Source organism: Ursus arctos, unplaced genomic scaffold, assembly GCF_023065955.2.
Source record: "Ursus arctos isolate Adak ecotype North America unplaced genomic scaffold, UrsArc2.0 scaffold_3, whole genome shotgun sequence".
NCBI classification, from domain to species: Eukaryota; Metazoa; Chordata; class Mammalia; order Carnivora; family Ursidae; genus Ursus; species Ursus arctos.
This window is the reverse complement of record NW_026622985.1, coordinates 58271388-58295817: the sequence shown is the minus strand read 5'-3', so window position 1 is coordinate 58295817 and position 24430 is coordinate 58271388. Positions and strand designations below refer to the sequence as shown.

At 56.5% G+C, this 24430-nt stretch overlaps 1 protein-coding gene and 1 pseudogene across 1 annotated transcript in view; both read right to left on the bottom strand.

Annotated features, from left to right (window-relative positions):
- Window positions 1-17146: 17146 nt before the first annotated feature.
- Window positions 17147-24430, bottom strand: part of MINDY4 (MINDY lysine 48 deubiquitinase 4) — a 103354-nt gene continuing 96070 nt past the window's right edge. The window contains exon 18 of the mRNA XM_026508713.4: window positions 17147-17577. Coding sequence (XP_026364498.2) covers window positions 17529-17577 — 49 coding nt within the window. The 3' untranslated portion in view covers window positions 17147-17528. The remainder of the gene's footprint in view (window positions 17578-24430) is intronic.
- On the bottom strand, window positions 18670-20902 carry LOC123001515 (oxysterol-binding protein-related protein 9-like; annotated as a pseudogene).

Below are 24430 nucleotides of genomic sequence, written 5' to 3'. Positions count from 1 at the left end.
AGCACCTGTTTGGCTCTGCATGCCCCAGTGGGCTCCTCATGCTCTGGCCCTGGACATTCAGAGTCCTCCTGTTCCCTGAGCTTCCTGGCCCCGACAGGGCCCCCCTCTTGGTGCAGGGATGAGGGGTCTGGCAGGTACCAGGACTCAGCCTGGAGGCCTGAGGCTGGCAGCAGGCCCACTAGGACCACGGGACTCTGGCCAGCATGGGGGTCCAGCATCTCAGAGACAACAGGAGTCTTCCGTGACAGGGTCCATGGGCCAGGTCAGGACCCATGTACCTGAGGCCGCACGATGCGCTGTGTGGGAGAGAGTCACGTGGGACGTACTAACTTACCCACCAAATATTTACCTAGCACATGTCATGTGCCACCCTGTTCTGATCATCGGGGAGACAGCTACAAACCAGACAGCCCAGCTCTCGTCCCCCTGCAGGCTCTGTGTGCGGGGTGGTGCAGTTGTAACCGTGCAGGGCACGTGGGTGAGTACGTACTTGCCACAGGCCCACGTCCTTCTGGAGCAGGGCAGGATCTGGGGGACCCTGAGGAGGCAAAGTGCTTTGGTCAGGGCAAATTAAGTCCCCCCCCAATCTCAGGATGATGTGAGGGTCATCAGGACAATACCCTGGACACCCACTGTGTCTCCCACCCCTCCCCCATGCCAGCATGGCCTCTGCCTTAAATGCCACCCACCATTATAGTTCTGTTCCTTTGGGCAAAGGCACTGCCATCACCAGGAGGCACTGTCCAAATGTAGACCTCTCTAGGATGATAACCTCCTCCCTCACCCACCATCTGCCACAATGCAAAGGGGCCTGTGTAGCCATGACCTGACAATGTCAATGTGAAAGGGAGAAGGACTGGCACGGAGCTCCAGATCCAGGAAGGCCTCAAACCCCATGACCTTCTCCCTGGTCTGCCACAAATCCTGGCCAAGCAGCGAAGAGAGGGAAGGAAGGAGAGAGGGAGGGAAGAAGGGAGGGAGGGAGAAAGGAAACAGTCTCTGGCTGAGGGCTCCTTTTCGCCACAACCCTGTGGTGCTCAGATGGTAAATGATTTGCCAAAGAATGGAGGAGCCAGGATCAGAACTCAGGACCCCTCAGTCCCCGAACCCTTCTGGTTCTCTGCCCGCCTGTCAGGGAGGCCCCTGATGGTCCTGGTTGCCAGATGGAAACTCGAGTTCTCATGGCCCAGTAACACATACAGGACTGAGAGACCCAGGCCCCAGGATGGGCAGGGGACGTGGGGTAGAAATGAGAGGACCATCCCCAACTTTTCTGCATAATTGGGGTGTGGTGAGGGGCGGATGGGGAAGGAAGCACTGAGCTAAGCGTGGACACACAGAGAAGCCGGGGAAGGCCAGAGCCACCCGTGCAACCCCACCAGCCCCGGGAGCCTGGGCTCTGGGGCAGGGTGCCGCCTCCACCCCAGCTCCTCCTCCAGTGTGGCCTGACTCGGTGAGCAACGTGTCCCTCCCATGGGCAGTGGCATGGGCCCAGCCTCCAGATCCCACAGGCCTGAGCCAGGCTAAATAAGGGGGGACTGCCCCCCGCCCCAACTCCTGAGCCGTGGGCGGGGCCTGAAGCCACTCAGGCCCGGGCACTGTCTGGCCCTCCTGGAGCAACGGTCTCAGAAAACGGTTTTCCAGATGTGCCTTATTCCTGACGTGCCCAGCGAGGCCCATTTTCCAGTCAGAGCTGGCTGGTCCCAGGATAGTCTGGGCTCTAGCCCCACCCGGCTGCCATGGGAGAACCTCAGGCTTTGTCCAGAGTTGGGCGCACAGGTCCTCAGATGCTTGCTAAGGATTGGGACCTCAGGCTGTGTGGGGAGAAGACGCCCACAGGTGTGGCCAAGGCTGTCACTCTTTTAGCCAGAAGCTTCTGTGGAGCATAGGACAGAGGGGCTGAGGGGCAGAACGGACCCTCCCTACTGGGCAGGGCAGGGATTTCCCACCCACAGGCCTGGTTGTGGGAAACAATGACTTCATTCCCTCCGGGAGGCCCACCAGGAAGATGCAGTTTGAGGCGGAAAGGACCTCTGATAGCAGACTGGCAGTGACCATGCAGTCACCATCAGCTCACCAGCATGCTAGTGAATCTTCCAGAATCTCTCAGGCTGTCCTGAACGGAGGCAGAGTGCACTAATGGTGGCTGGAAGACAGGACAAGGCCCCAGGGAGGGGGTGAAAAATAACAGAATGCCTTCTCCCAGAGAATCCCTCTGCCACCTCCCAGCTCTGCCCCTCACCAGGGCGCTCGGTTTATCCCTCCCCTGACCTTGATCTAGGACCTGCCGGCCCGGCTCTTGGCTGCACAAATGAGGCCTGTCCCCCCGCCACCACAGCCTGGGAGACATGGGCCAGGGAGGCATGGGCCAAAGCGGGGACTTGGCACAGTGTGGCATTATGCTTCCCATGAGGCGCAGCCAGCCCCCCACCCCTGAGCCTGGGGGAACAGAGAAAGGACCAAGGTCCAGACCACAGAGACCAAAAAGAAGACAGAATGTCTCCCACACTCCTCAGCCCAGTCCTTAAGGCTCCCCACTCACCACCACCCCTTCCCAACTCCAGACCAGGGCCCTGGTTCCTGTGCCCCCAGGCTCACTGCTCCCGGATATTTACGTGTGCTCTCTTCCTCCTGCCAACCACCTTCCTTCCTTCCCCTTCCCAGCTGCACCACCTCCCCTGACCCCCTCCTCCATGGTGACTGTGGAGGTCAAGGCCATGCACCCTCGCCTCCGTCCCCTGATGGCCTTGTGCGGGTGAGGCCAGGCTAGAGAACAGGGCTTGGGTCTTCTCCCTCCCTGTCCACCCTGCCCCCAGCAGAGCTGAGCTCGGGGCTGAGCATGGGGGGGCCAGGGGGAGGATCCAGGAGGTGTCCGATTCCCTGAGAGACCAGCACCCACCTCCCAAAGCCTGTGAATTCCTGACAGAGGACTCCTGGCCATTTAGGCGTCACACGATCCACCTTAAATCAAAACCGGATTTAGTGGGCCACCAGTGATTGTCCAGAGGCAGAACAATTTAGGAACTTTCTAAGCTACTTCTCCTCTCGTCGCCTTCCCTCACCCCTGCCTTCCCTGAGCAGTATTGTGGCTCATTGTATGTGCTGGGGCCGGGGTGCTGGGGGCCAATGTCAAGCTTATTTCTGGAAAATGGCATTTTCTATTTTGATGTTTTACCAATTCTCCAGCAAGAGCCGCACTTGCTGCAGAGGAGGAGCCAGAGAGACAAGATGGGGACAGATGCCCTCAGCCCTGCTAGAGTCGATGAGCGTTTGACACGCCACATCCAAAGATGGGAGCAGGGATTCGAGAATGGGCTGGGCTCCCAGGCCTGAATGAGGGCGCTTTGAGGACACAAGGCTGCCCCCTGTCCCACCCCCAGCTCTGCTCAGACTGGAGGAGAGAAGAGAGAATGAAGTCACAGTTTCCCTAGCCCTGCCCTGCGGGCAGAGGCCCTACTGGGCCAGGAGGGCGGCATCCCTCTCTTCCAGAAAATGCTGGTGGTGGCATTTTTGCCTGGCTGCCAGCCCCACCCTTGGGGGCCAGGCGGGGCAGAGGGCTCTGCCTGGAGCCAGCCTCTGCAGTGTGGGTCCCTGGAAGGGAAGTCCTCATTATGTGTAGAAGTGACTTTGGAGCATGTCCTCGCCCTGGGCACACATGCGCTTCCCCCTCCCCTGTCCTGGCTGCCACCGCAGCTGTCGTTCCCTCTCCAAGACCCTAGCCCCCCGCCTGGGCCCTCAAAAAATCTCCTATCTACCCCTTCTTAGATCATAAAGCATCAAGACTGGGAAAAGCAGCTCTGATAGCATTGGATCTGATGGCCTCGTTTTACACATGGGGAAACTGAGGCTCCGAGAGGCAAGGTGACATGCCCAGTGTCCTTTTGTAGGTCGGGGGGAGCCAGGACTGGAGTCCAGGTCTCCAAGCTCCTGTCTAGGCCTGGTCTGCTAGCCACACTCAGACTCTTCCTTCTCCCTTCTCTGCTTGGTGAGAGGCTCTCTGCTCCTTGGACTCCAGCAAGGACTCAGAAAAGTGTCTTCCCTGAGCAAGAAGCCAGAGACCCGGGCAGCCAGAGAGTATCCACGAGGGAACCGGCCTTCTACCCACCCCAGCCCCCAGGACCTGAGGTTTCTGTCTCCCAGCAGGGCTTGAGCCAGTGTAGAGGCACGTCAGCACCCGCAATGCTGTTGTCCCCAGAGGGTCTATCCCTGAGGTCTGCTCAACTTTGGTGAAATCCCATGCTACCCTGCCCCTGTCCCACCCCACGCCTCACCTATAGCCGGTGTCCCCAGAAGGAGTGTCCAGGTGCTTCCAGCAAGTCCTGCAGGCAGGGACCATGCTCCGTCTCCTCCTGCTCCAGCCCTCTCCTGGGTGCCCCCATGCCATCTGGCCCCCTGGCCTCACCGCCCTCCTGGGAGTCCCGGGGCTGCCGCCACTCTCTGCTGTGTCTTCCTCGACTGGGTCTTTTCCTGAGAACCGCCACGGCTGCCGGATCCTGCCCCAGGTGCCCCCTTGGTCCTATCACCCATGCTGGGTTGCCCTTGCCTCCTCTGGGTCCCGCGACTGGGGCAAGCTGGGTGCTTCCCAGGGCCAAAGCCTCCCTGGTTTCTTTCGTTTTTCCCTGCAAGCAAAGCCCAGCTGGGTTCCAGCAGTCAGAGCAGGTGCCGGCCCAGATGCAGCCTCATGCTCCTTCCTGGGCCCCACAGCAGGACTGCTTAGATGCCAGCGGCTGCCAGAACTTCAGGGAAGTTTTTCCTCTGTGCTAGTGGCTAGGCTCACCGCTCACCACCAGGATTAATATGTTCATCTTCATACCAACGCAGTCATAAAATTTAGCTTTTAATGTCTTTTATGGAGGAAGAGGCCCATGAAAGCAAAAGAGCCCAGGGTCCATGAAAGTCATCATGTGGCCTGACCCCCAGCACAGCCACTCAACACCCACCACCACCACGGCCACCGCGGCCCGACAGTAGCGCACGGGGCAGGGACAGAGAGGCGCACCCTCTGGCTGAGCTCAGCTCGTCCCCCTCAGCAAGTACAGCATATTCCTGGGCTGAGCTGTGTCGCCAGCCCTCTCCGTCACGATGAGTTTTCCGTCCCCTTGCCCGCCCTTGCCAAGCCACACCTGGCCGGGGGGCCAGCACAGAGGCTTAGCTGTCCCTTCCTCCTCCCCCCCCCCGAGGGGGCACAGGCTTTCCCGCTCACGGGCACGCACACACAGACACACGGCATGGGCTCGCACACACGTGTACACACGCACGGGCAGTGCACACATGCACACCATATACATTGGTTACCTGCACGGCACATAGCACACACGCACATGTATGTACATGTATGCAAACACGTGTGCATACTCAAAATGCACAAGTGCACACATGTCCTCACGTGTACACGTGCGTGCCCACACAGATGAAAGACACACATGGCAGCCGTGAAGCCCCGTGCCTCCTCTGCTGTGTACTCCGCTGCCTGCACCCTGAACGCCAGGGGCTCTGGAGTCTCTCAGGCAGCTCTGAGCGCCCCCGGCTACCGCCACCGGCGCGGCTCATGATCCAGGGCCCCTCTCCTCTCCTCTCCTTAGCAGGGAGCTGACTTTAAACGGTGGAGAGGAGGAGGCATGGGCAAGAGGAATGCAGTGGTGGACATTTCTGTCACTGCACGCTCCGAGGTTCCTCTCTTGGGAACACGCAATGTGTGTCCTCGTCTCTTCATTTCCAGCCAGGACCCCCCACCCTGGGCGGGGACGGGGGCTGGATCTGACCCAGCTCTCTGCTCACAGCCAGATGGGGAGCAGCTCAGGGAAGTTTTCAAAGGTGAGCAGAGCCAGCCGCCTGCCAGCCCACCAGCCAGAGTCAGGAGGGGTGTGCTGGGCCCCCCAGGAGCAGGGATGGGCAGGTTCACCTCTGGGACCACCCTCTTTCACTCTGTGGCTTCCTACAATGTCATGATGCTGTGGGCTGGGGCTGGCAGGGGTGAGTCTAGGAAGGTGGGAGGTGCCCACCCTTGTCCCCATCCACTGGAGACCCCTCCCCCTGTGGTCCGCTCTGGCGATTCTATTCATGTGAAGCCAACATTCCTGGAGCCCACGGGGCCAGCAAGATCATCTCACACAGGCAGATCGCTGTCTTGCCTAATGAGAAAATGATGACATGGCCCCCTGCCCTGGGCCCCTGCGCCCAGCCAGGCTCTGGCTCCCCAGCCCCTACTGCCACCGCTTTCACCCCAACACATGCACACCTCCCGCTCTGTGCTATCATTCTGCAGGTGTGTACACTGGTCAACACACAGGGCCCCTGGGCTACCCGCTCTGGGCCCCTCCTGTTACCAAGGGTTGGATACCTCTGAATACCCAGGGTGTTAGACCATTAGGACAGGAGGGCCTTCAGGTCATTAAGACAAAAGTAAACTGAGGCCATGGGCTAGAGTGGCTTCTCCAACGTCAGAGCCAGGACCTGAGGGGTTGGGGATACAGTGTCTGGAATTCAGGAAGCCTAGGTCCCCTTATGGGGATCCTGCCTCAGGCCCAGGCCTGAAAGAAGATAAATATACAGGGTTGGCAGCAGCCAAGGAGTGGGTGAGAGGCCTCCCCACAAGCACTCCATGTTCAAGAGCCAGAAGCCCTTGGAATCGGCCGTTTTTAGAGCCAGGAAAGAGACCTGGGTTAGCTCCCTGCCTACCTCTTCCACTCATCCCCATCTTGCCAGCCTAAGTGGACAGAGGAGACCCAGGCCATGGGTTTCTTAGTGGTTGGGGGCCCAGACTCACAAATATAAGACAGTCAGAGAAGAGCCCAGGCGAGGTTATGAGCTGGGGGTAGGGGAGTGATCAGTGAGGGTAGAAGAAATCATAGAAGCCTTCCTGGAAGAGGCAGGACTTTGAACCATGGAATTTTAGGATCGGAAGGGATCTCAAAGGCTGCCTAATATTGCATATCATCAGACCGAGGATGCTCCTTGCTATCATCCCTTCCAGAGGGCTATGACCCTCCACATGTGTACTTTCCCCACTGGAACAGCTCATGGGAATGGTTAGACAGTTGCTTATGCATGGACACAAGGACCCATTTTCTGAGGGCTACCACTTCTCAGGCGGGCCAACCCCAGGACTCTCAGGCCTTCTGTGCTCCACTCCATCCTAGTAGTGGGGTGGGGGTGGGGGGTGCTGGACACAATCATACCAGGACAATCCCATTACCCCAGGAGGGGCCAAGAGCCCAACTATAGAAAGACGACCTTGGTTCATGAGGGAGCAAACAACTGGCTCATGGAGGGTTCCCTCTCCTGGGCACCTGCCCACCACCTGCCTCATCCCTATAGACAACAACCTAAGAGGGCTTCCGTCCCATACCCCTCAGGGACCTGACCCTGCCAGAGAGCAGAACTGGTCTGAAGGAGTGGGCTCGGCTTGGGCAGGGCCGCTGCAAGGGTTCATTTCTTTGGTCAAGAAGTCGGGGTAGGAGAGGGGAGAATCATTACAGGTCTTACTGCATGTGCCTTTTATATCTGTCCTGAAAGCATCTGAGGATTCCATCAGTGCATCTCAGACTGCAATGTGAATATGAATCCCCTGGAGGTCTTATTAAAATGCAGCTTCTGACTCAGTAGGTCTGGGTAGGGCCCAAGCTTTTGCATTTCTAACAAGCTCCCTGGTGATACCAACGCTCCCCAGTCTCAGGACTTTGAGCAGCAAGGGTCAGATTTACAAAACAAAACAAACTCCTGATCATGGTCTAGTTAAAACAAAAACACAGAGATTGAGGAAGCTTCTCATGAGGCCAGAGAGAGATTACAATTGAGCATCACTTTCCATCTGAGCTTCCTGGAGGCCATGGCAAGAAAGGAAGATGTTCTCACCAAAGCTTCCTCTATGGTCACAGAGGCCGCTACCTATGGTCACGAGAAAGTCTTTCCCCCGATTCTGGCTGTGCAGGGATCGAGCAGACCTTATTAAAGGAGATTTGTGCGGCAGGCAGAAGGCTGTGTTTTAGGGGCATTTGGGCCTTTCTGTGAGAAAGGCTGAGCCTGGGCACCTTAATGGGGTGCACCGCTGATGGAGCTCAGTGTAGATAAGACAGTGTCCCTTGGTGCCCAGCCTGGGCCAGCACCATGGTCAATGCCCATAGGAGACCATCCTTCCACCAGGCGCTGGCTCAGACCCGAGCTGGCTCGAGCGGGCCCCACTACAGAGAGGGGTTCCAGGCAGCCCTGGGTATTCAGGGGAGGGCCACTGAGGCCTAGGCCTGAGCCTCAGGAAGGGGTGAGGTAGATCTGTGGGCAGCGGAAGAACCCCACCTCTTTCCAGTAATCAGGAAAGGCTTCCTAGAGGAGGGGACATGGCAGACAGATTTGTTTATGTGAAGGAAGGGAGGTGGTTTGGGAAGAGAAAAGGCCAGGCAGAAGGAGGGATAGACGGGTGGGCTTCCAGCCATGGCAGGGGTGGGGAGGGTCCCTCACTGCCCCTCTCTCCAGGGCTGACTCAGACCCTCAGAAAGGGGCTGGTGGTAGAGGGATGGTGCACTTTGTGACGCTGTATGTCTCAAAGCCTGAATCTCGGGTGCAGAGGTGGCGGCCTGGGCCCTGCCGGCCCCAGGTGTACCCAGGCTAGAGGCACAGGGGCTCTGCCCTCAGGGAACTCCTCGTCCAGACCAGTGCGGGTGGGAGCTGGGGCCGAGTGAGGAGCTTGAACAATGAGGCTTCTGAACATGACTAAGGCACAGCCTTGGATGGGACACGGGAGAGGACAGACTCGGTCAGCCTTGTGCCACATGGCCTTGGGAAGTCACTGCCCCAGCCAGAGGTTCCTCACTCGTAAGCAGGTATGTTCCTATGAAAGGCCAACCCGAACAGTCATCTCAGCCTAAGAGGGCATCAAGGGAGAGCACAGCTGGGTCACACGGTGCTCGGGTCTCGGCTTCCCTCACTTACTCCTTCCCAGGGTGACCAAGGACACACCCCCCTCTTCCCAGCCTCCTTTGTGATGAAAGGGACGTGCATAACCCTGATGACTTTCCAGAAAAGGAAATGGAAAATCTTTAGACAAATAAACCCAAGGTGTGTCTGTGTTAGTGGGGAAGAAGGAAAAAAGCGCTTGGCATTTTCTGTGGTTGCCAAAGCCATAGGGGCTGGGGGACGACAGGAAGTGGGGTTTGCAGGAGACACTGAGGCTGGCTGCCTGCTCCCACCTTGGCTGGCCAGGCTTCCTCTGGGAAGGGCAGAAAGGGGGTCTGACCCATCCTTCTCTCTGGGCCACTCACAGGGAGTCGTCTGGATGGAAGGGAAGGCTAGGCTCCCATTTTAGCTTGCAGGTATAGAAACCAGGGCACTCACAGGCATTTCCAAAGGCCCTGATGTCTCAGGCCTGGGCTGGTGACTGGGAAAGAACTCAGGAAAGATAGGGGACCAGGGGTTCCAGGAAGCCTCTCACTCCTCTGCCTGTGTGGGGGCCTCCCAGGAGGCAGGGGAGCAAATAAGAACTTGACACCTGCCATCTGTTAGCCTGGAGGCCCTGGGCAAGTGCCTTGGCTCTTTGAGACTCAGTTTCCCCATCTGGAAGTGGAAGATTTGAGGGTGGGGCCTGTCAGGTGCTGCCCACAGTGCCTGACGCTGGCGCCCTCATCTTGGTCTCAGGAGTGGTCACTGCTATGTAAAGCCACTTCGTCCAATCCCCTCATTTTACAAAAGTGGGACCAAAGCCCAGAGCAGAAAGGAAGGGCCATATGGGGTGACCGGAGAGGAAAGCGCATATCCAGTTAGCCCAGGAGCAGCTATGGGACCAGCGAGAGTTGGGGAAAGGAGAGGAGGGACTGCCTTGGGGGGTGGGGCAGCATCGGGGAAGAGGGACTGACCTCCAGGGGTAGAGCTGGCCTCACTGTGTCATGGCATTCCACCCGGTCACACTTCTTGCCTCTCAGTGAGTTCAACCCACCCCAATTCCTGCACCCTCCCATGCAGCTCCCCATGAAAGAGCCAATGTCTGCTGGGCACAGACTGGGTGCCAAGCCCTGTTCCAAGCACTGTGCACTTACTCCCCATGCCAACCTGAAGCGGTACAGGATATGATTATGCTCATTTTACAGGGAGGGAAACTGAGGCCCAGAAAGGTTTGGTTTTTTGTTTTGTTTTTTGTTTTTAATTCTGTTTTGTTGCTTGATTTAGGTGACACAACCGAGACGTCGGAGCTAAGATCTAAACCCAGGTCATCAAAGTCCAGGTCCAAGTTCATAACCACTCTGGCAGGCTGCACAGTCCCCTGTCTTATGGTGCACACCCCCTGGTGGGTGCAGCAAGGATCCCCCAAACCCGGGGAGAGGACAGCAGGCAAGAGCTTGGGCCTCCGACCACAGGTTCAGGAGAGCCTGGGCCCCGGCACCAGCACGCATGGGAGAAGCATGAGTCTCCGAGCGGGGGCTGGGAGCTCTCTTTGTGCTTTCCTGCCTGAGAGACTCCTGGTTCCCAGGAGATGAGCAGCTTCCCTAAGGCCCACGAACACCCCAGATGGCCAAGCTTAGGGGTCCAAAGCTCTGAGAACACAGACGGGGCACCCCACGGGCAGGGGCCCTCCCCAAGGCCACCGAGGGACTGGGAGCCACCCCACCAGCCTGGCTGTCTTCCATTGCCCTCGGGGGTGGCCAGACCCAAGGGAGCCAGCTGGTCCCGTCCAACTGGCCCAAGGTCACCAATAGCTTTGAAAACAATAGGCAGTGGGTCCAGCCGTAGCCGGGTCCAGAACAAAGGCCTGGGTACTTCCTCGCATTGAGGCCCCCTCCTTCATGGTTTGCCAAGACAGGAGACGGAGGAAGCCTTCATCAGGAGGTAGGGATGTTTTGCAAAGACTGCTCCCGGGAGAGCTGCGGCAGCCAGTGCCAACAGGGGAGCGCACACGGGCGCTGGCTGCTCAAGGCCGAGGTCTGCCTGCCAGGAAGCAGGGGAGACAGGGCCCTTGACTCCAAGCCCAGGGCCCCCCACCTTGCTCCCTAGGCTGAATCACTGAAATGCAAGCGATCTCCCACTGCTGCTTCTCCCCGGGGCCCTCGCTCAGAGGTTAGCACCCGCCCTGTAAGCCCCACTGCACACCGTTGCAGCAGAGTCTTCTAAAGCAGCGTGGGGCCACCTCTGCCCTGCTCTGGAACGTCCCCATGGCTGCCCAGTGCTCAGGAGGCAGCGTGAGCAGCTCTGCCTGGCATGCAAGCAGGGGCAGAGCTGCCAGGAGGAAGGGGTTGGGGCGTCTGGGTGGCATGGCAGCTCTTAACTTCCTGCCACCCAGACGCCCCAACCCCTTCCTCCTGGCAGCTCTGCCCCTGCCCATTGGCCTGGGGTACCTCTGCCCCTCCTCCTCCACTACCCTCCTTCAGGGTTCAGCTTCAATCCTCCCCCTCTCTAAGAAGCCTCCCTGACTGCTCCAACCCATACAAGTTCCCCTCATCCGAGCCCTATGCCCCCAATGAAATCCAAGGAGGATCTCAGCCCAGGAGTTTGGAGAACATCAAGGCAGGAAATCAATCAATAATAGAACAATCCTTCCTTAGAGTAAAGTTCCCATACACAGCACTGTGTGTTTATACAATTGTCCTGATGTAATTATTAATAGTACCCCCTCAGGTTCAGCCCCAGGGCTGGAGCAAGGGAGGGGTGAGGCAGAGGGGGCAGGGCCCAGAGATGGTGTCGACAACCAGTGTCTCCAGTGCCCCGAGAGTACTCACAGTGGACACCCAGGCAGGACACAAGGAAGTGGGTGCTTATCACGGAGATGGGCTCCATTCCATAGGTAGGTGGGACTTTGCTGAACCTCACAGATGTCAAGGGGCCTTAAAACAGAAAATGCCAGATAAGCACCCAGAATTGCCCTTATCAAGGGTCACAGGAAAGGCGCCAGGTTTAATCTCAAAACCGCACCCGGAATCAACGGTTTAGAGACTTCGGGCAGTGCCTCCCCACCCCAGCACCCAGTGACTGGGGCTTTATGCCTAAAGGCAGGGTGGGGGAAGGCCTTCTTCAAAGATGGGGAATGAACTTTGGGCTTCATCCCCCAGGATGGGACAGGTACACAAGGGAAGGGAAGGAAGGAAGGGTGGGAGGGAGGGAAGATGAGGGGCCCCAGGCCCAGGGACAAGGAAACAGGGTGCTGTGGCAGGGAGGGGTAGAGGGGGGAGGGTGTGCACACACACTCACATGCACACGTGTAATGGGAGAAACCTGTAGTTGGGTCCCAACCACCAACTGGGATCTGGGCCGTGAGAGAGGAGTTGATCAAGGTCACTCAGAAGACAGGGCCTGCACTTCCAGCTAGATAATCCCAGAGGGCTTCCTAGAGGAGGGGCCTTGGAGAGAGGCTTTGAGGGTCTGTTTGGCTTCCTAGAGGAGGGGCCTTGGAGAGAGGATTGAGGGTCTGCACCCAGGTGCAGCAAAGAGCAAAGGCTTCCAGCAGTGAGGGGCTTCTCCGGGAAGCAGCTGCTCTGGTCTGGGGTGGGTGGAGTATGGAGCTGGAGGAGGGAGCAAGGGGGGGGGGGCAGAATGACAGGCAGGTAGGAGTCACCCCCTTAGACCTCCCATCAGATGTATTCTCTTCAGTCCAAAGGCCATCTGGTTGTCTGGTCTCCAAGAGACCCTTCCATGAATGAGAAATGTCCCAGCAGGCGTCTTAACTAAGAATTCCTATCTGGGCCTCAGTTTCCCCAACTATAAAACAAAGGCCTTCAGTTATTTCCCAGGGAACAGAACATAGAATAGGCTTCTCCAGGGAAGGCAGACAGGACAATGGGACGAAGCCCTACAGTCCTGAGACAGCGGGAAAGGCCAGCGGTGGGCTGCTGTGATCACGGAGACCCTGACCGGGGTGGGGCTCGAATTCCTCTCTTGTGCAGAGCAGGTCTGCTGCAGCAACATCCCTGAGCACCGTGCAGGCCCTGGCCATGGGCCACCCTGACCCACGGGCAGCCTGCCTGCCCACTCTCCCGCCCACCCGCCAACCCGCCCCTCGGCCTGCATTAAGCAATCTCTATTATCGCAAATGCCTGACATTTTTGCCTGGTAATTACAGCTCCCACAGCCCCATGAGGATTAGGGCATGATTAGGGAGTAGGGAGGACTCTGGTGGATGGAGAGAAATACCTGCAAATAGACTCGGCAGCCTGATTGCCTCCTGCAAGTTTAGGCTCCCGGAAGGGCTCAGCGGCCGGTAAGGATCATCCGTGGGGCCTTGGAAAGCAAAAGGCCATCACCATCAGTCACCTCCACCATCCCCTGCCCCCCCAACTTTCCTGGGAGCAGCGCAGCAGCCCCTCAGTGTGCCCCTCGCCTCTCTCCACACCCACTCGCTGGCCAGGGGGAGAGATCCAAAGTCAGGCTCTGAGCAGACTTTGTCTCCCAGGAACACGTCCCAGCCTGGGGCCTGCCATCTGAGGCCTTCTCCCACTCCGTGCCTCCACCCCTAATCCTCTGGGACTTCAGCTCTTGGGTCACCCCCCGATGAGACCCACAGACCTCACAGACTTTCATGGTCTCTTGGCTCTCACCATCTCACCATGTCACCGGGAATGATCTTCCATCCAGTTCTCCACTTGTCAAAACCGTGCCCATCCATCAAGGCCTAGATAAGATGCTACCACCACCAAGGAGCCTCCCCCACCCCACTGGAAACCTCAAGAGCAAACACGTAGCAAGTCCTTGTGATGTCCCAGGCCTTACTCTACACACCTCACTGTGCACTGACTCACTTAGGCCTCAATGGAGCCCTATGGGGTGGTCATTTTACAGAGCAGGAAACTGAAGCCCAGGTCAGGTGCTCACAGTCACACAGGCAGAAAGCAGTTGAGGCAAGACTAAACTCAGGCCTCTGGCCCTGCTGCTGCTGCTTCCTTGGACACTGCTCCCACATATCCCTTCAGTACTTCGTTATGGGGACTCACACTGTCACCCCCACAAATCACAAGCTCTAGAATAGAACTGTCTCAAACTTGAACCGGATTCACTGATGGTTTCGTTAAAGTACAGATTCTGAATCGGGGGCATGGGGTGGAGCGTGAGATTCCGCATTTCTAAAAAGTTCTCAGGTGTTGCTGATGCAGCTGGTCTAAGGCCCACACATCGAGCAGCAAGGCTAGAGTCTACATGAGGGCAGACAAGTCCTCCTCTTGCTATCACTGGCTTAGCAGAGCCAACGGCCTGTGGGAGCCGAAGCCTGGTCCTTCCCCATCCCCGGCCCTGCCCAGAGGCTGCACCCACCGCTGTCCCTCTGCTGCTACTGGTGCTCAGGCTGGGCCCCCACCTCTAACTTCCCTTCCGCTCAGAAACAACCAGTGGGATGGGGTCCGGATGAATCTGCCTTAGGATTTCCCCCAAAGCCCGCCCCCGCAAGCCTTGGCCCAGCTCTGACCCCCCTGGAAGCTGCTCTTCTTACCTGTGCTGTCGCCACGAAGCACCTATAGAGACAGAGGTGCAAATGGCTTGGCCACCATTCAGACAGCACGTCCTCTGGCCGTGGAAGAAGGTGAAGAAAGCACTGGGCTGACCGTGGAAGAGGCCAGTAGCTATAGAAGAATTCTTTGGAGAGGCATCAGTGTGCTGGGATCCCTTCCCCCAGCCATGGGGCCCGGAGGTCTGCATCTCCTCTCCTAAAGCCACGTGAGGGAAGCTTCCAGAAAGCTGTGTAAAAGCTTGCCACGTGCACCTGCAGCGTGCGATGGTCCCTGCCGCCCACCTGAGGACAGGAGACATTGCTGTTCCCGATGGGTGGCTGGGCAGACAGGCAGGCTGAGGTGGGAAAGGTGTGACCTGCAGAACTGGGGAGGCAAAGACATGAGGGTGCTTTGCATGTTCAAATGCGGATCCTGCAGAAGTAAGACGCGGGTCTTCCTAAAAGGGGAAGGAGGCGGTTGACTTCAGCAGAAGCTGGGTGGGAGCAGGCACCGGGAGCCGCCAGAAGCAGCAGCCAGGGCGTGAATCATCCAACTCGGGAGAGGTCCCTAGGGACCAGAGGCCCGCATAGGAGCAGGGCGCGGGGGAGTTGCCACTAATGGGAGAGTATGGGCTTGAGTGGCCCTGAGACGGCTCTTAACGGCCGGAAGGGCAGCAGGATCGACTGGCTCTTTCCTCCTGAGACCAAGAATTCGCACCTCCCTGAGATTTGCTTGTTCACTAACCCAGCCCGAGTACGAGCACAGATGGGTGGCCACGCCCCGGCCGGTCCCGGGGAAGCCACTCAACTCTAGGACTCTTCACTTATTCTGGGGAATTCAGGAGGCTATTAGTTCAGGTCAAGTAGACGCTCTCCCTGGAAAATTACACATACGTACATGAACACGAAGATTGTAATATAATTTGGGACGGAGTCTCTGGACCTACCTAGAGGTCTCCCTAGAAAACTCTGGGTCTCGGGTGGAGAACACCTGCCCGCAGGGAGGCACGGGCCTCTGTTTCATTCTTGCAGACCTGGAGCCGTACTGTGGGGCCTCTCTTGCTTCTGGACCTGGGAGAGGGTGGTGCTGGGGCTTTGCTCATCTTCCGTTCCAGGAAACCCCAGGCACGGGGCGTCAAACTGTGCATGTACCTGCATCTTGGCTTCTAGAAAAGCATTTCTATAATTTGTTGGAACTGCGTTTTTCAAGCAACGCTGGGAATATTTTGATTTCTTCAGCCCTGCCAAGGGGACCCTGGTCAGGAGGTTAAGTGAGTTTCATTGAAAAGACACACTTTTCCTTCCCAGGCTGATAAACAAGCCTGCTGCAAGGCAACTGACTTCCTCCACCGGTGCTCAGCTGGAGCGGCCTGTCTCTGGCCAAGGAAAACAAATGCATAAACATTTCGGGGACATATAGGAAGCATTTCTGCTGGACGCCTGCTGCGAATGGCCACAGGAGTTTACACAGCAAACCCCAGCGGGGCCTCCGCACAGCTTGGACAAAGCACGCCCTGCCCTCTCACTTCCCTCCCGGCTCCTCCCTGCTTCTCCCCAAAGACCCACAATAAGATAATACAACAATCCGGCCACGACTCGTGCCTAGGCCGCAACTCACGCCCAGCCCACAAGAGTGCAAAACAGGCCCTTAAGTTGTCACCACCAAACGCCTGGCACGTAAAGAGAAGGGGTCTCCTTTTAGCCAGCGCTGCAGAGGGAACACGGTCCCTGAGCTGCTCGCATCCTGAGCACTGGGGGGGCAGGGGAGCACACAGAGGCTGGGGACCAGCCACCATCCAGTGTCTACGACTTTCCCGGGCCTCTCCCTGGGCCGGGGCAGACACGGGAGGAGCTCATACCCCAGTCCTTCCATGCAAACACCCACCTCTGCAGGGCCTGCTCTGAGCTCCGGCCCAAGTGCTTGGGGGCGCAGCCGAGGCCAGCACTGGGCCACACTGTTGAGCGTTCTGCCCTCATGCTGCTCCCGGCTCCTCCCATGGACAGGCTCGTGCCAGAGGCTCCCGGAAGCCAGTGCTCTGCCTCTGGGTGCCCTTGCTCAGTCCTGCTATTGGGAGCCATTGCAGAGCCGGGTCCTTAACTTCATATTCCCTTTCAAAACCAGTAGGATGTAAACCTATGGAATTAAGGAGGCTGCAACTATACAAATTTTCCTTTATAAGTGATTGTGTTTCTCCCATTCACATCTATCCCCACCTTGCTCTGGAACATGAGGGTCTCCCCAGGCTCTGCCCACCCACATTTCAGGCCGTTCTCTTCACAAGTGCCTTACTGTAGCCACCGGGGCCGGGGGGAGGGACCACACCTGGTCCCTCTGCTCATCCCCATCTTATTACCCTCTGTGGCCAAGAGGTTCCTCCCTAGAAGGTTTTTTCCCCCCACATCCACTCGGCCAGGTCACAAGACCATCCTCCCAGGGCCTCACGGGGATCCAGATCTGTCCTGAGACAGGCTCCCAGGTGGCCTGAGTTGTTCCTGGTCAGCACGGCTTACAGAGCCTGCTGCCTCAGACCTGGGGCTGATCCAGAGAACACAGGCTAGACTGGAAGCCCCGCCAGTGACACTGCTAGACCAGAGGGCATCGACGCCCGCAGAGACCCTCATTAGGTAGGTGATGTCTTAGCTCACAGGTCCTGGGGCCCCTCCACCAGCCCTGTTCCCGCGCCAGCCATGAACCACCCAGACCTCATGCTTCCTTTGCCACAACAGAACGAATGAGTCTCTCCATCCTTGGCATGGGTTTGAGTCCTGCTTTATAGAAAGCCAACTACTAGAAATAACGAGCCCAGGGTACCTGGGCTGACCATATCACAGGCTTGACGAGAGGACAGGTGGCCCAGCGGGGAGTAAGGGAGGGATGCAAACAAAAAGCGCAGAGGCGGTCCAATCCTTGGCAGTCATGGCTCGGCTGGGAGGGAGCCATATAGCAGCACTCTGGGCCCTCATCACAGTCCTGGGGGCCCTTCATGGAAGGGGCAGGGAGGTTCTGGATGCTTCTGCAGCATTGTCGGCCCAGATGGGGGTGACACTCTTCTGAGAGCCTTGTCCTGAGGCCTGGGGCTCAGTTGTCACCTCCAGCAATCAGCGGTGCAGCCATAGGCTTAACCCACAGGAAGGGTCACAGGATGGGGTCTGAGCCGTTCCAGTTCACCGATGCCCCCTTCCACCTACAAGCAGAGGAACAGATAAAGCATTAGCGCTGCAGAGGCCCACAAAGGAGCCAACTCTTGCCCTCACCCACCTGAAGCTCCTGTCTCAGGGGCTTTGAGGATTTCTGGTTCCAACTTCCCTACCTCTCCTCTCCACACTCACACACGAACATATACACCAGGCCCTTGCACAACACAAATACACCTAGGACCCCAGAGAGCCGCAGAGAAGACAGAAGTGGCAGGCCATTCATTCATTCATCCATTCATGCCACAAGTGTTTCCCGAGAACCTCCTCTGTGCTGGGCACTGCAGGGCCCTGAGCTGATGGGAGCGATCCACACGCACATGGATCCAGCCGCCTCCCAGCGGTGCCTGATGGTGGTACTTGAAAGCACATGGGAAGACCTAGATAGGGAGAATCCTGGAGTGTTCCAGGTGCTGGAGCCTAGAAAAGGAGGGAGAGAGGCGCGGCCCAGGGTGGGAAGCAGGCAACGCAGCACACACAGGACCTGGAAGGATTGTGGGCTTTGCTCTAAGAGCCACAGGAAGCCAATGAAGGGCTGGGATCAGGTCAGTAAAACACAGATTTGCATTTTTTTTTAATTACTTGAAGCCTTTTTTTTTTTTTTAAGATTTTATTTATTTATGTGACAGCCAGCCAGCGAGAGAGGGAACACAGCAGGGGAGTGGGAGAGGAAGAAGCAGGCTCCCAGCGGAGGAGCCCGATGTGGGACTCGATCCCGGAACGCCGGGATCACGCCCTGAGCCGAAGGCAGACGCTTAACGACTGCGCTACCCAGGCGCCCCAATGAAGTCTTAAGAAGCAGTATCATTAACTATAGTCCAGGGCTAGATACAATTTAATACTGGTTCAATTCAAAATAAAAGTTATTGGAGGTGCGACCACAGAATGACCCAATACTTTTTTTTTTAATTTTGTATTCATTTATATATTTTTGAGTTGGGGGAGGGGCGGGCAGAGGGGGAGAGAGAGAGCATCCTAAGCAGGTTCCACGTCCAGCGTGGAGCCCAATGCAGGGCTCACTCTCACGACCCCGAAATCATGACCTGAGCCTAAATCAAGAGTCAGACGCTTAACCGACCGAGCCACCCAGGTGCCCCCCCAACACCTGATTTTAATACCTGGCACACTAGTTTTCTAAAGCAACTCAAAGGAATCACATTTCTAGCGGATGGAATATTCCTGCAAGACCTGGCCTTGGGTATGTAATACACAGACATACGTCCTGAGATTACAGGGCTGCATACACCCACAGCAGTGCTAGGTGCAGGGCTCGAAACCGGGCTCCCGAAATGCTTTCCACAGCGTGAGGCTCGGGGAGGGAGCAGACTTTTTCAAAACCTGAAGTTTTTCTTCCAACCGAAGTCGACATCTTCATGGCCGACAGAAGAGGGGAACAAAGGAAGCTCTCCTCATTTTAACCGTGCTTCTGCCTTGGAAATTCCAGTCTCCCTGAGGGGGGACCCGCGACAGGCGAGTGAACAGGGTCTCCCAGAGGAAGACTGTTGAACCTCCCAACTGAATGCTCAGAAGCACCACGAGGTCTCAGTGCTGGTTCTAAACCCAACCTTCTCCACCTTCACGAAGAACCAGACTCCCTCTGAACTTCTTTCTCCTTCCTTCCGCAGGCTTCTGCTCTTTGTCTTTCTTCACGTCCGAGCCTTGCCTCAGTTGCCGCATCAAAGTCTCTGGCTTTTAGGCTGAGGGGCACAGCCTTCCAGAGGCAACGGGACTCATACTCACTCTGCTCTTACCCAACTACTGTCCTCTGGATTACAGGCACCTTCCGGGTATCTGTAAAGACTGTATTTTCCACTGTTGAATTTTTTGCACACCTTAGACCATCCATTCCTCTTCGAATGAGCAAAAAGATTTCTTGTCATTTGAAGACAAAAAATCTTAGCGGCAATTCCGTGTGTCTTGCTCCCACGGAAAGGTTTGGTGTGGGAGATATTTGTGTATCGTCTGTTTTGGAACAATTACTATTCCATTGTTCTCCTAGCTCCACCCAGCACAATGTGAGGATAGACGGAACATGAAAATGTGGTGTTCGTCACAGTCTAGACGCAAGACACAGCCCTGACCTGTGTTGTGCACGCCAGTTGACGTCCTGAGACATTTTTATCCAGTCTATATATGAACGCTGAAGTGCATCTTTTCGTTAAAATCCTCAGCATAAAAGGCTCAAATAGGTGGATAGAAGAAAACCTGCCAAGTCATGACTGCTACACTGTTTTAGAAAACGAGTCCTTCAAAACTAGCTCTGCGTGCTCTTCAGAGTCATTGGCAATGCCCTGTGACGCCAAGAGAGCCCATCCAAAGTGGGGCGGGATGGCTTTTTGACAGCCCACCCTTTCCTTTCTGTGTGAAAGGCTGGGAGATAACTTTCATACCCGAGCCATTCGACCCCTGGGATCCTTCTGGTCACAGATGCTCGGAAGCAGGTCCGGACGTGCAAAAACGTTTGCTCACATTTCTCAGTCTTTTCTCCAGACTAATCATTGAAAGAACTACCTTAGCAAGACATATTCCAAACATAACCTGTGACAAGACACATAGCCATCGACACTGCATCCCCTTCATCGTCAGTCGTGTCATGGGAATCGAAACGGTTGGCACCGTTGTTCCCCTGGCTGGGGGCTGGGGGGGTTAAGTGATCCTGTGGTGTCCAGGTGCTTTCAACTATTTTCTGAGCTGCTAGGGGTCAGCACTGGGGCAGACCCAGACGGATCTATTAGATGCTCTGGGGTGGAGCCACTTACTTGATGGACTCCATCAGCGTCAAAGCATCTATCACTGCTCGGAGAAGAGGCACTGGGACTGTATCTGGAGACTACTCAATGTGGCTGCAAGAAGTCAGACCACACCGTGGTCATCAAGGGCCCATTGCCCGCACTGTTTGGTGCTAGAGACTGATGATGTCACAGGGTAGCCCCTACAGGGTCCAGTCAGTAGGGAAGATGGATGCAGCTGTCAGCTGCACAACGGAGCAGGGTCTGGAGGGTAAGACAGGCTGGGAAGGCACTGTGCCGATCACAGGTTCCAAGGGTCTAGGCTGACCTACTGCACCAAGTGGTTTAATAGTGCTTCAGCAATACGCAGCGATGGGACTCGGGCCTTAGTCGGGTCTACCATACAACTTGAGATTTTCAATTTTATTTCTCTGTTCATCATCTTTGCAGTTTTGAAGCATGTCACTAAAATTTATAGGTAAGCCTATATAGGTAAGCCTCAGCCTCTGTAAGTTTCTTATCAAAGTCTTAGACACTAGGGCTATATCCTGAATCCAGACCCCCAGAAAGCAGCAGAAAGGAGGAGAGCAACATTCTGCCTGTAGCCCAGCTCCAGGCAGGCATCAGGTCCCAGATTGCAAAGGGAAAACTATTGCCCAGACCAGAGCGGTTTCTTGCCCCAGTTGTGGCAAGAATGGGCGGGGAAGGGGGGGGGGGGACGGGAGTCAGAAATACACCAGACTTCTTGTATTGCTATAAGATCTACCCTCAGCCTGGCCCCCAAAACCCTTCTCTCATCCCTCTCCAACCCTCCCAGCCTTCACCCTCCCCACTCTGACAGGCAGAGAGAAGTTCCTCCTACGAGCTCCCAATCTGCAAATATCTCAGATCCTGGCAACATGGGGTGTGGCTTCAGTGTAGGGGTGAGTCATATTTGTCTACTACTAGAGACATCCATTCCATACCAACAGCCACTGAGTCTTACAGTTAGGCGGTGGGGGTTAATGCTTAGTTTTGAGGCTTTTTACCAAGGTAACTAACCCACCCCAGCCCAGCCAACGGGTGCCAACGGTGGGGAGAGTATTAGAAGCAGCAGAGAAGAGCAGTTTACAGTTGATAGAAAATCAAAGCAGAGATGTTTTTAAAATGGCAAGGGCTGAGATGCAAGGCTGCTGTGTTTGTGTGGGGATGAATGGTTCCCCGGCAGGAAAGTCCACGGCCAATTACAAGGACAGTAAACAGAGCTGTGCGGATACAATTAGGGGCTGGCAGAGGGAGGGCAGGGATGACACGGACCCGCAGTGTAGCAGGCAGAACGAAAGCTCACTCACGCAGGGTTAGTTCAGGAGGCTGAGCATGAGAGTTTCCAGCAGGCTTTCTCGACCTCAGACCACTGACACTGTGGGCTAGGTAAATTTTGTTCTGGGGGCTTATGCGTTGTGGGATGTTTGGCACCCTCCTCCCCAGCCGCAATACCCAAAAGATGTGTCCCAACATTGCCACATACTCCCTGGGGGCACAACATCACCTGGTTGAGGACCACTGGCTTAGGGGTTGAGCTCCGTGAAGACGCTGTGGTCCCTGGAGCTTGGGGAGGCTCAGCATCACAGAGAGGGCACACAGAGGGGCCACAAATGAGGCCCTGCCGTCCCTCCCCAGGGCCGTAAAGCACAGCAGTTACCTGCCTCCCCAGACTTTCAGCATTGATGACACTCGAGTATCTCAGGGGGAAGATGCCTAGTAGATATCAGCAAGGAGAAGGGCACAGGCCAGGTTTTAAAGCCCCCAGAGCTGACCAGTAGAAATACACCACGGAACTCCTCTTGCTCACTACAGATTTGCAGACAAGCATCTGTTGTGCAAGCTCCCCTTCCTGTGCTCCAGCCACTGGGAGCCAGAACGCTCTGGAATGAGCCCCGTAGGCTGTCTCTCCCCTGCGGGCCTTGGCCTGTGCTGTGCCCTCCACCTGGAACCACCATCCCTCATCCCCACCCCCACCCCCACTCTTCATGATCAGATCCAGGATTCCTCCTTCCAGAAGTGTGCTCTGACCCCCAAGCAGCCTGGGGGTCCTCTCTCAGCACCATATTGTCATGGGGCCTCCCTCCCGCACCAGACCATGAGCCCCTCAAGGACAGAGCTGGTGTCACTCGCCTCTGTCCCCTCCAAGACCTCTTAGTGCCAAAACACGGGCTCCCGGGGGTCTTGCTACATGAACACACCCCTCCACAGCAGCTGCTCCTCCTGGAGCCCCCAGGAGCCCAGTGGTGAAGCCCATCTTTGTTCACACTGCACTCTGCCTTGCCTTTGACCAGGGCAGTCACAAAGCCCAGCCCACGGCCCTTGTCCTCTCTTGTCCCTTCCCCTCTGCCTCCTCCTGATTGTTCCTCCTCCCTACATACCCCCGTGCGCCCCTGTGGTCTCCAAGGGAAAGGGAATGCTTCTGCCTCTCTTTTTTCAACCTCACAACAGCTCAGGGAAGGGATCCTTCTACATCACCAACAGATGAGGAAACTGAGGTCTGGAGCAGAACCAAGCCTTCTGGGAGTCATACACCATGATGGCAGCAGAGCCAGGGACTGAGGTCTCCAGACTCCTGTTCTGTACTCTTCCCTTGCATCATGGCGTTGAGTGTTCTGTGAACCCAACCAGGGCAAGGAACACAATGGGCAAGTGTGTGTGTGGGTTGCAGGGCAGGGAATCGGAAGAGGGCAGTTGGGGCCATGGGGGCACCCAGGGAACCCTCCTTTGGTGGGTGAGAGGTACTGGGAAGAGGGTACCTGGGCAAAGAGGGTGTCAGCTGAGGCATGAAGACTGGCACAGCACCCCCCCTCCCCCGGCGGGTGGGGATACAGCTGAGGGACCTGGGCACTCAGCTCCAGCCCCTGGAAGACACTGTTCCCAGCTGAAATTATATTTTCAATTTCTTGTCTGAGCCTCCAAACAGAAACATCTGTGGCCCAGCCCCAGGCCCTGGTTATGAGTTCTTTCCTCTTTCCTCTGGACCACTGACAACTGTTTAATTTTCTCCCACTCTGGCTAGGCTGGAAGCTCGAGAGGTCACTGTGTGTGTCTTGTTTGGAAATGACCATAAATGAGTCTGTTTTTGCTGTGATGGTCACAGAACAGCAGGAACTGGGGGGCGGGGGGTGGTGGGGGACAGACCCCACATTCCTGACACAAGCATAGGTAATGGGAGACTCCCTGAGGCCCAGATGTGAGTCACACTTGAGAGCAGAGGCGGCACGGGACCTGGGACCATTCGACTTAGGATGCTCTTCCCCAAAGGCAAAACCAACAGTCTGTCTTGTGTAATGTCACTGTGGCAACAAAGCCAGGTGGCGGGAAATCACACTGCCCGCTCAGTGACCTTCCCCTGGGCTGGGACGGTACAGGCCTATGCTTCAGGACCTGCTTTGTTTGTGACTCGAGGTATGGCCGGGGGCACGGGGCTGCACTCTGGAGACCCCCCTCTGTGAAAAGAAGGGCCATATCAGGTAGTGTCTAAGGGCCTTTCTGTGGATCTCAGCAAGCTGCCAGACGGCCAGGGATGTGGCGTGCTTCCTGATCGGTCCGGATGAGCATCAGAGATCCTTTGGGGGTAAGATGGCTAGGTTTAAGGGTAGGCAGCACATCTCTGCCTGGATTAGGACACAGTGGATCATGAACTTGACTTCTATTCAATTATGAACTCTCCGAGAGCAAGGACCCAGGGTCTTATCTGGCTGTTTCTTCCATGGAGTCCAGCCCAGGGATTCCATGAGTTGAAGTGATGGGCTCAGGGGCCTGGTCGATCCTGTGGTAATGACCTGAGACATGGCCTGAGTTCAGGCCATGGTGCCACATGTACCCCCTTCCTGTCAGGGTGGGGACCTCCTATGGGCAGCAGGGCTCATCCCCCAAGAGGCAGGGCCCTTTCTCCCCAGGGTCTTCACTGACCTTGAAGGCCACTTTCCCAAGTTTCTCCCTTTGAGCTGTTCGAGAATCTGGGATGAAAACAAAACTCAAAGCCTTTGTAATCCAACCCCTTGGAACAGGATTCCAGGAGGCTGGGCCTGCTGTTTCCCATTACAGTGGTATGTTATCTGATGGGTACTGGGGGGAGAAGGGGGAA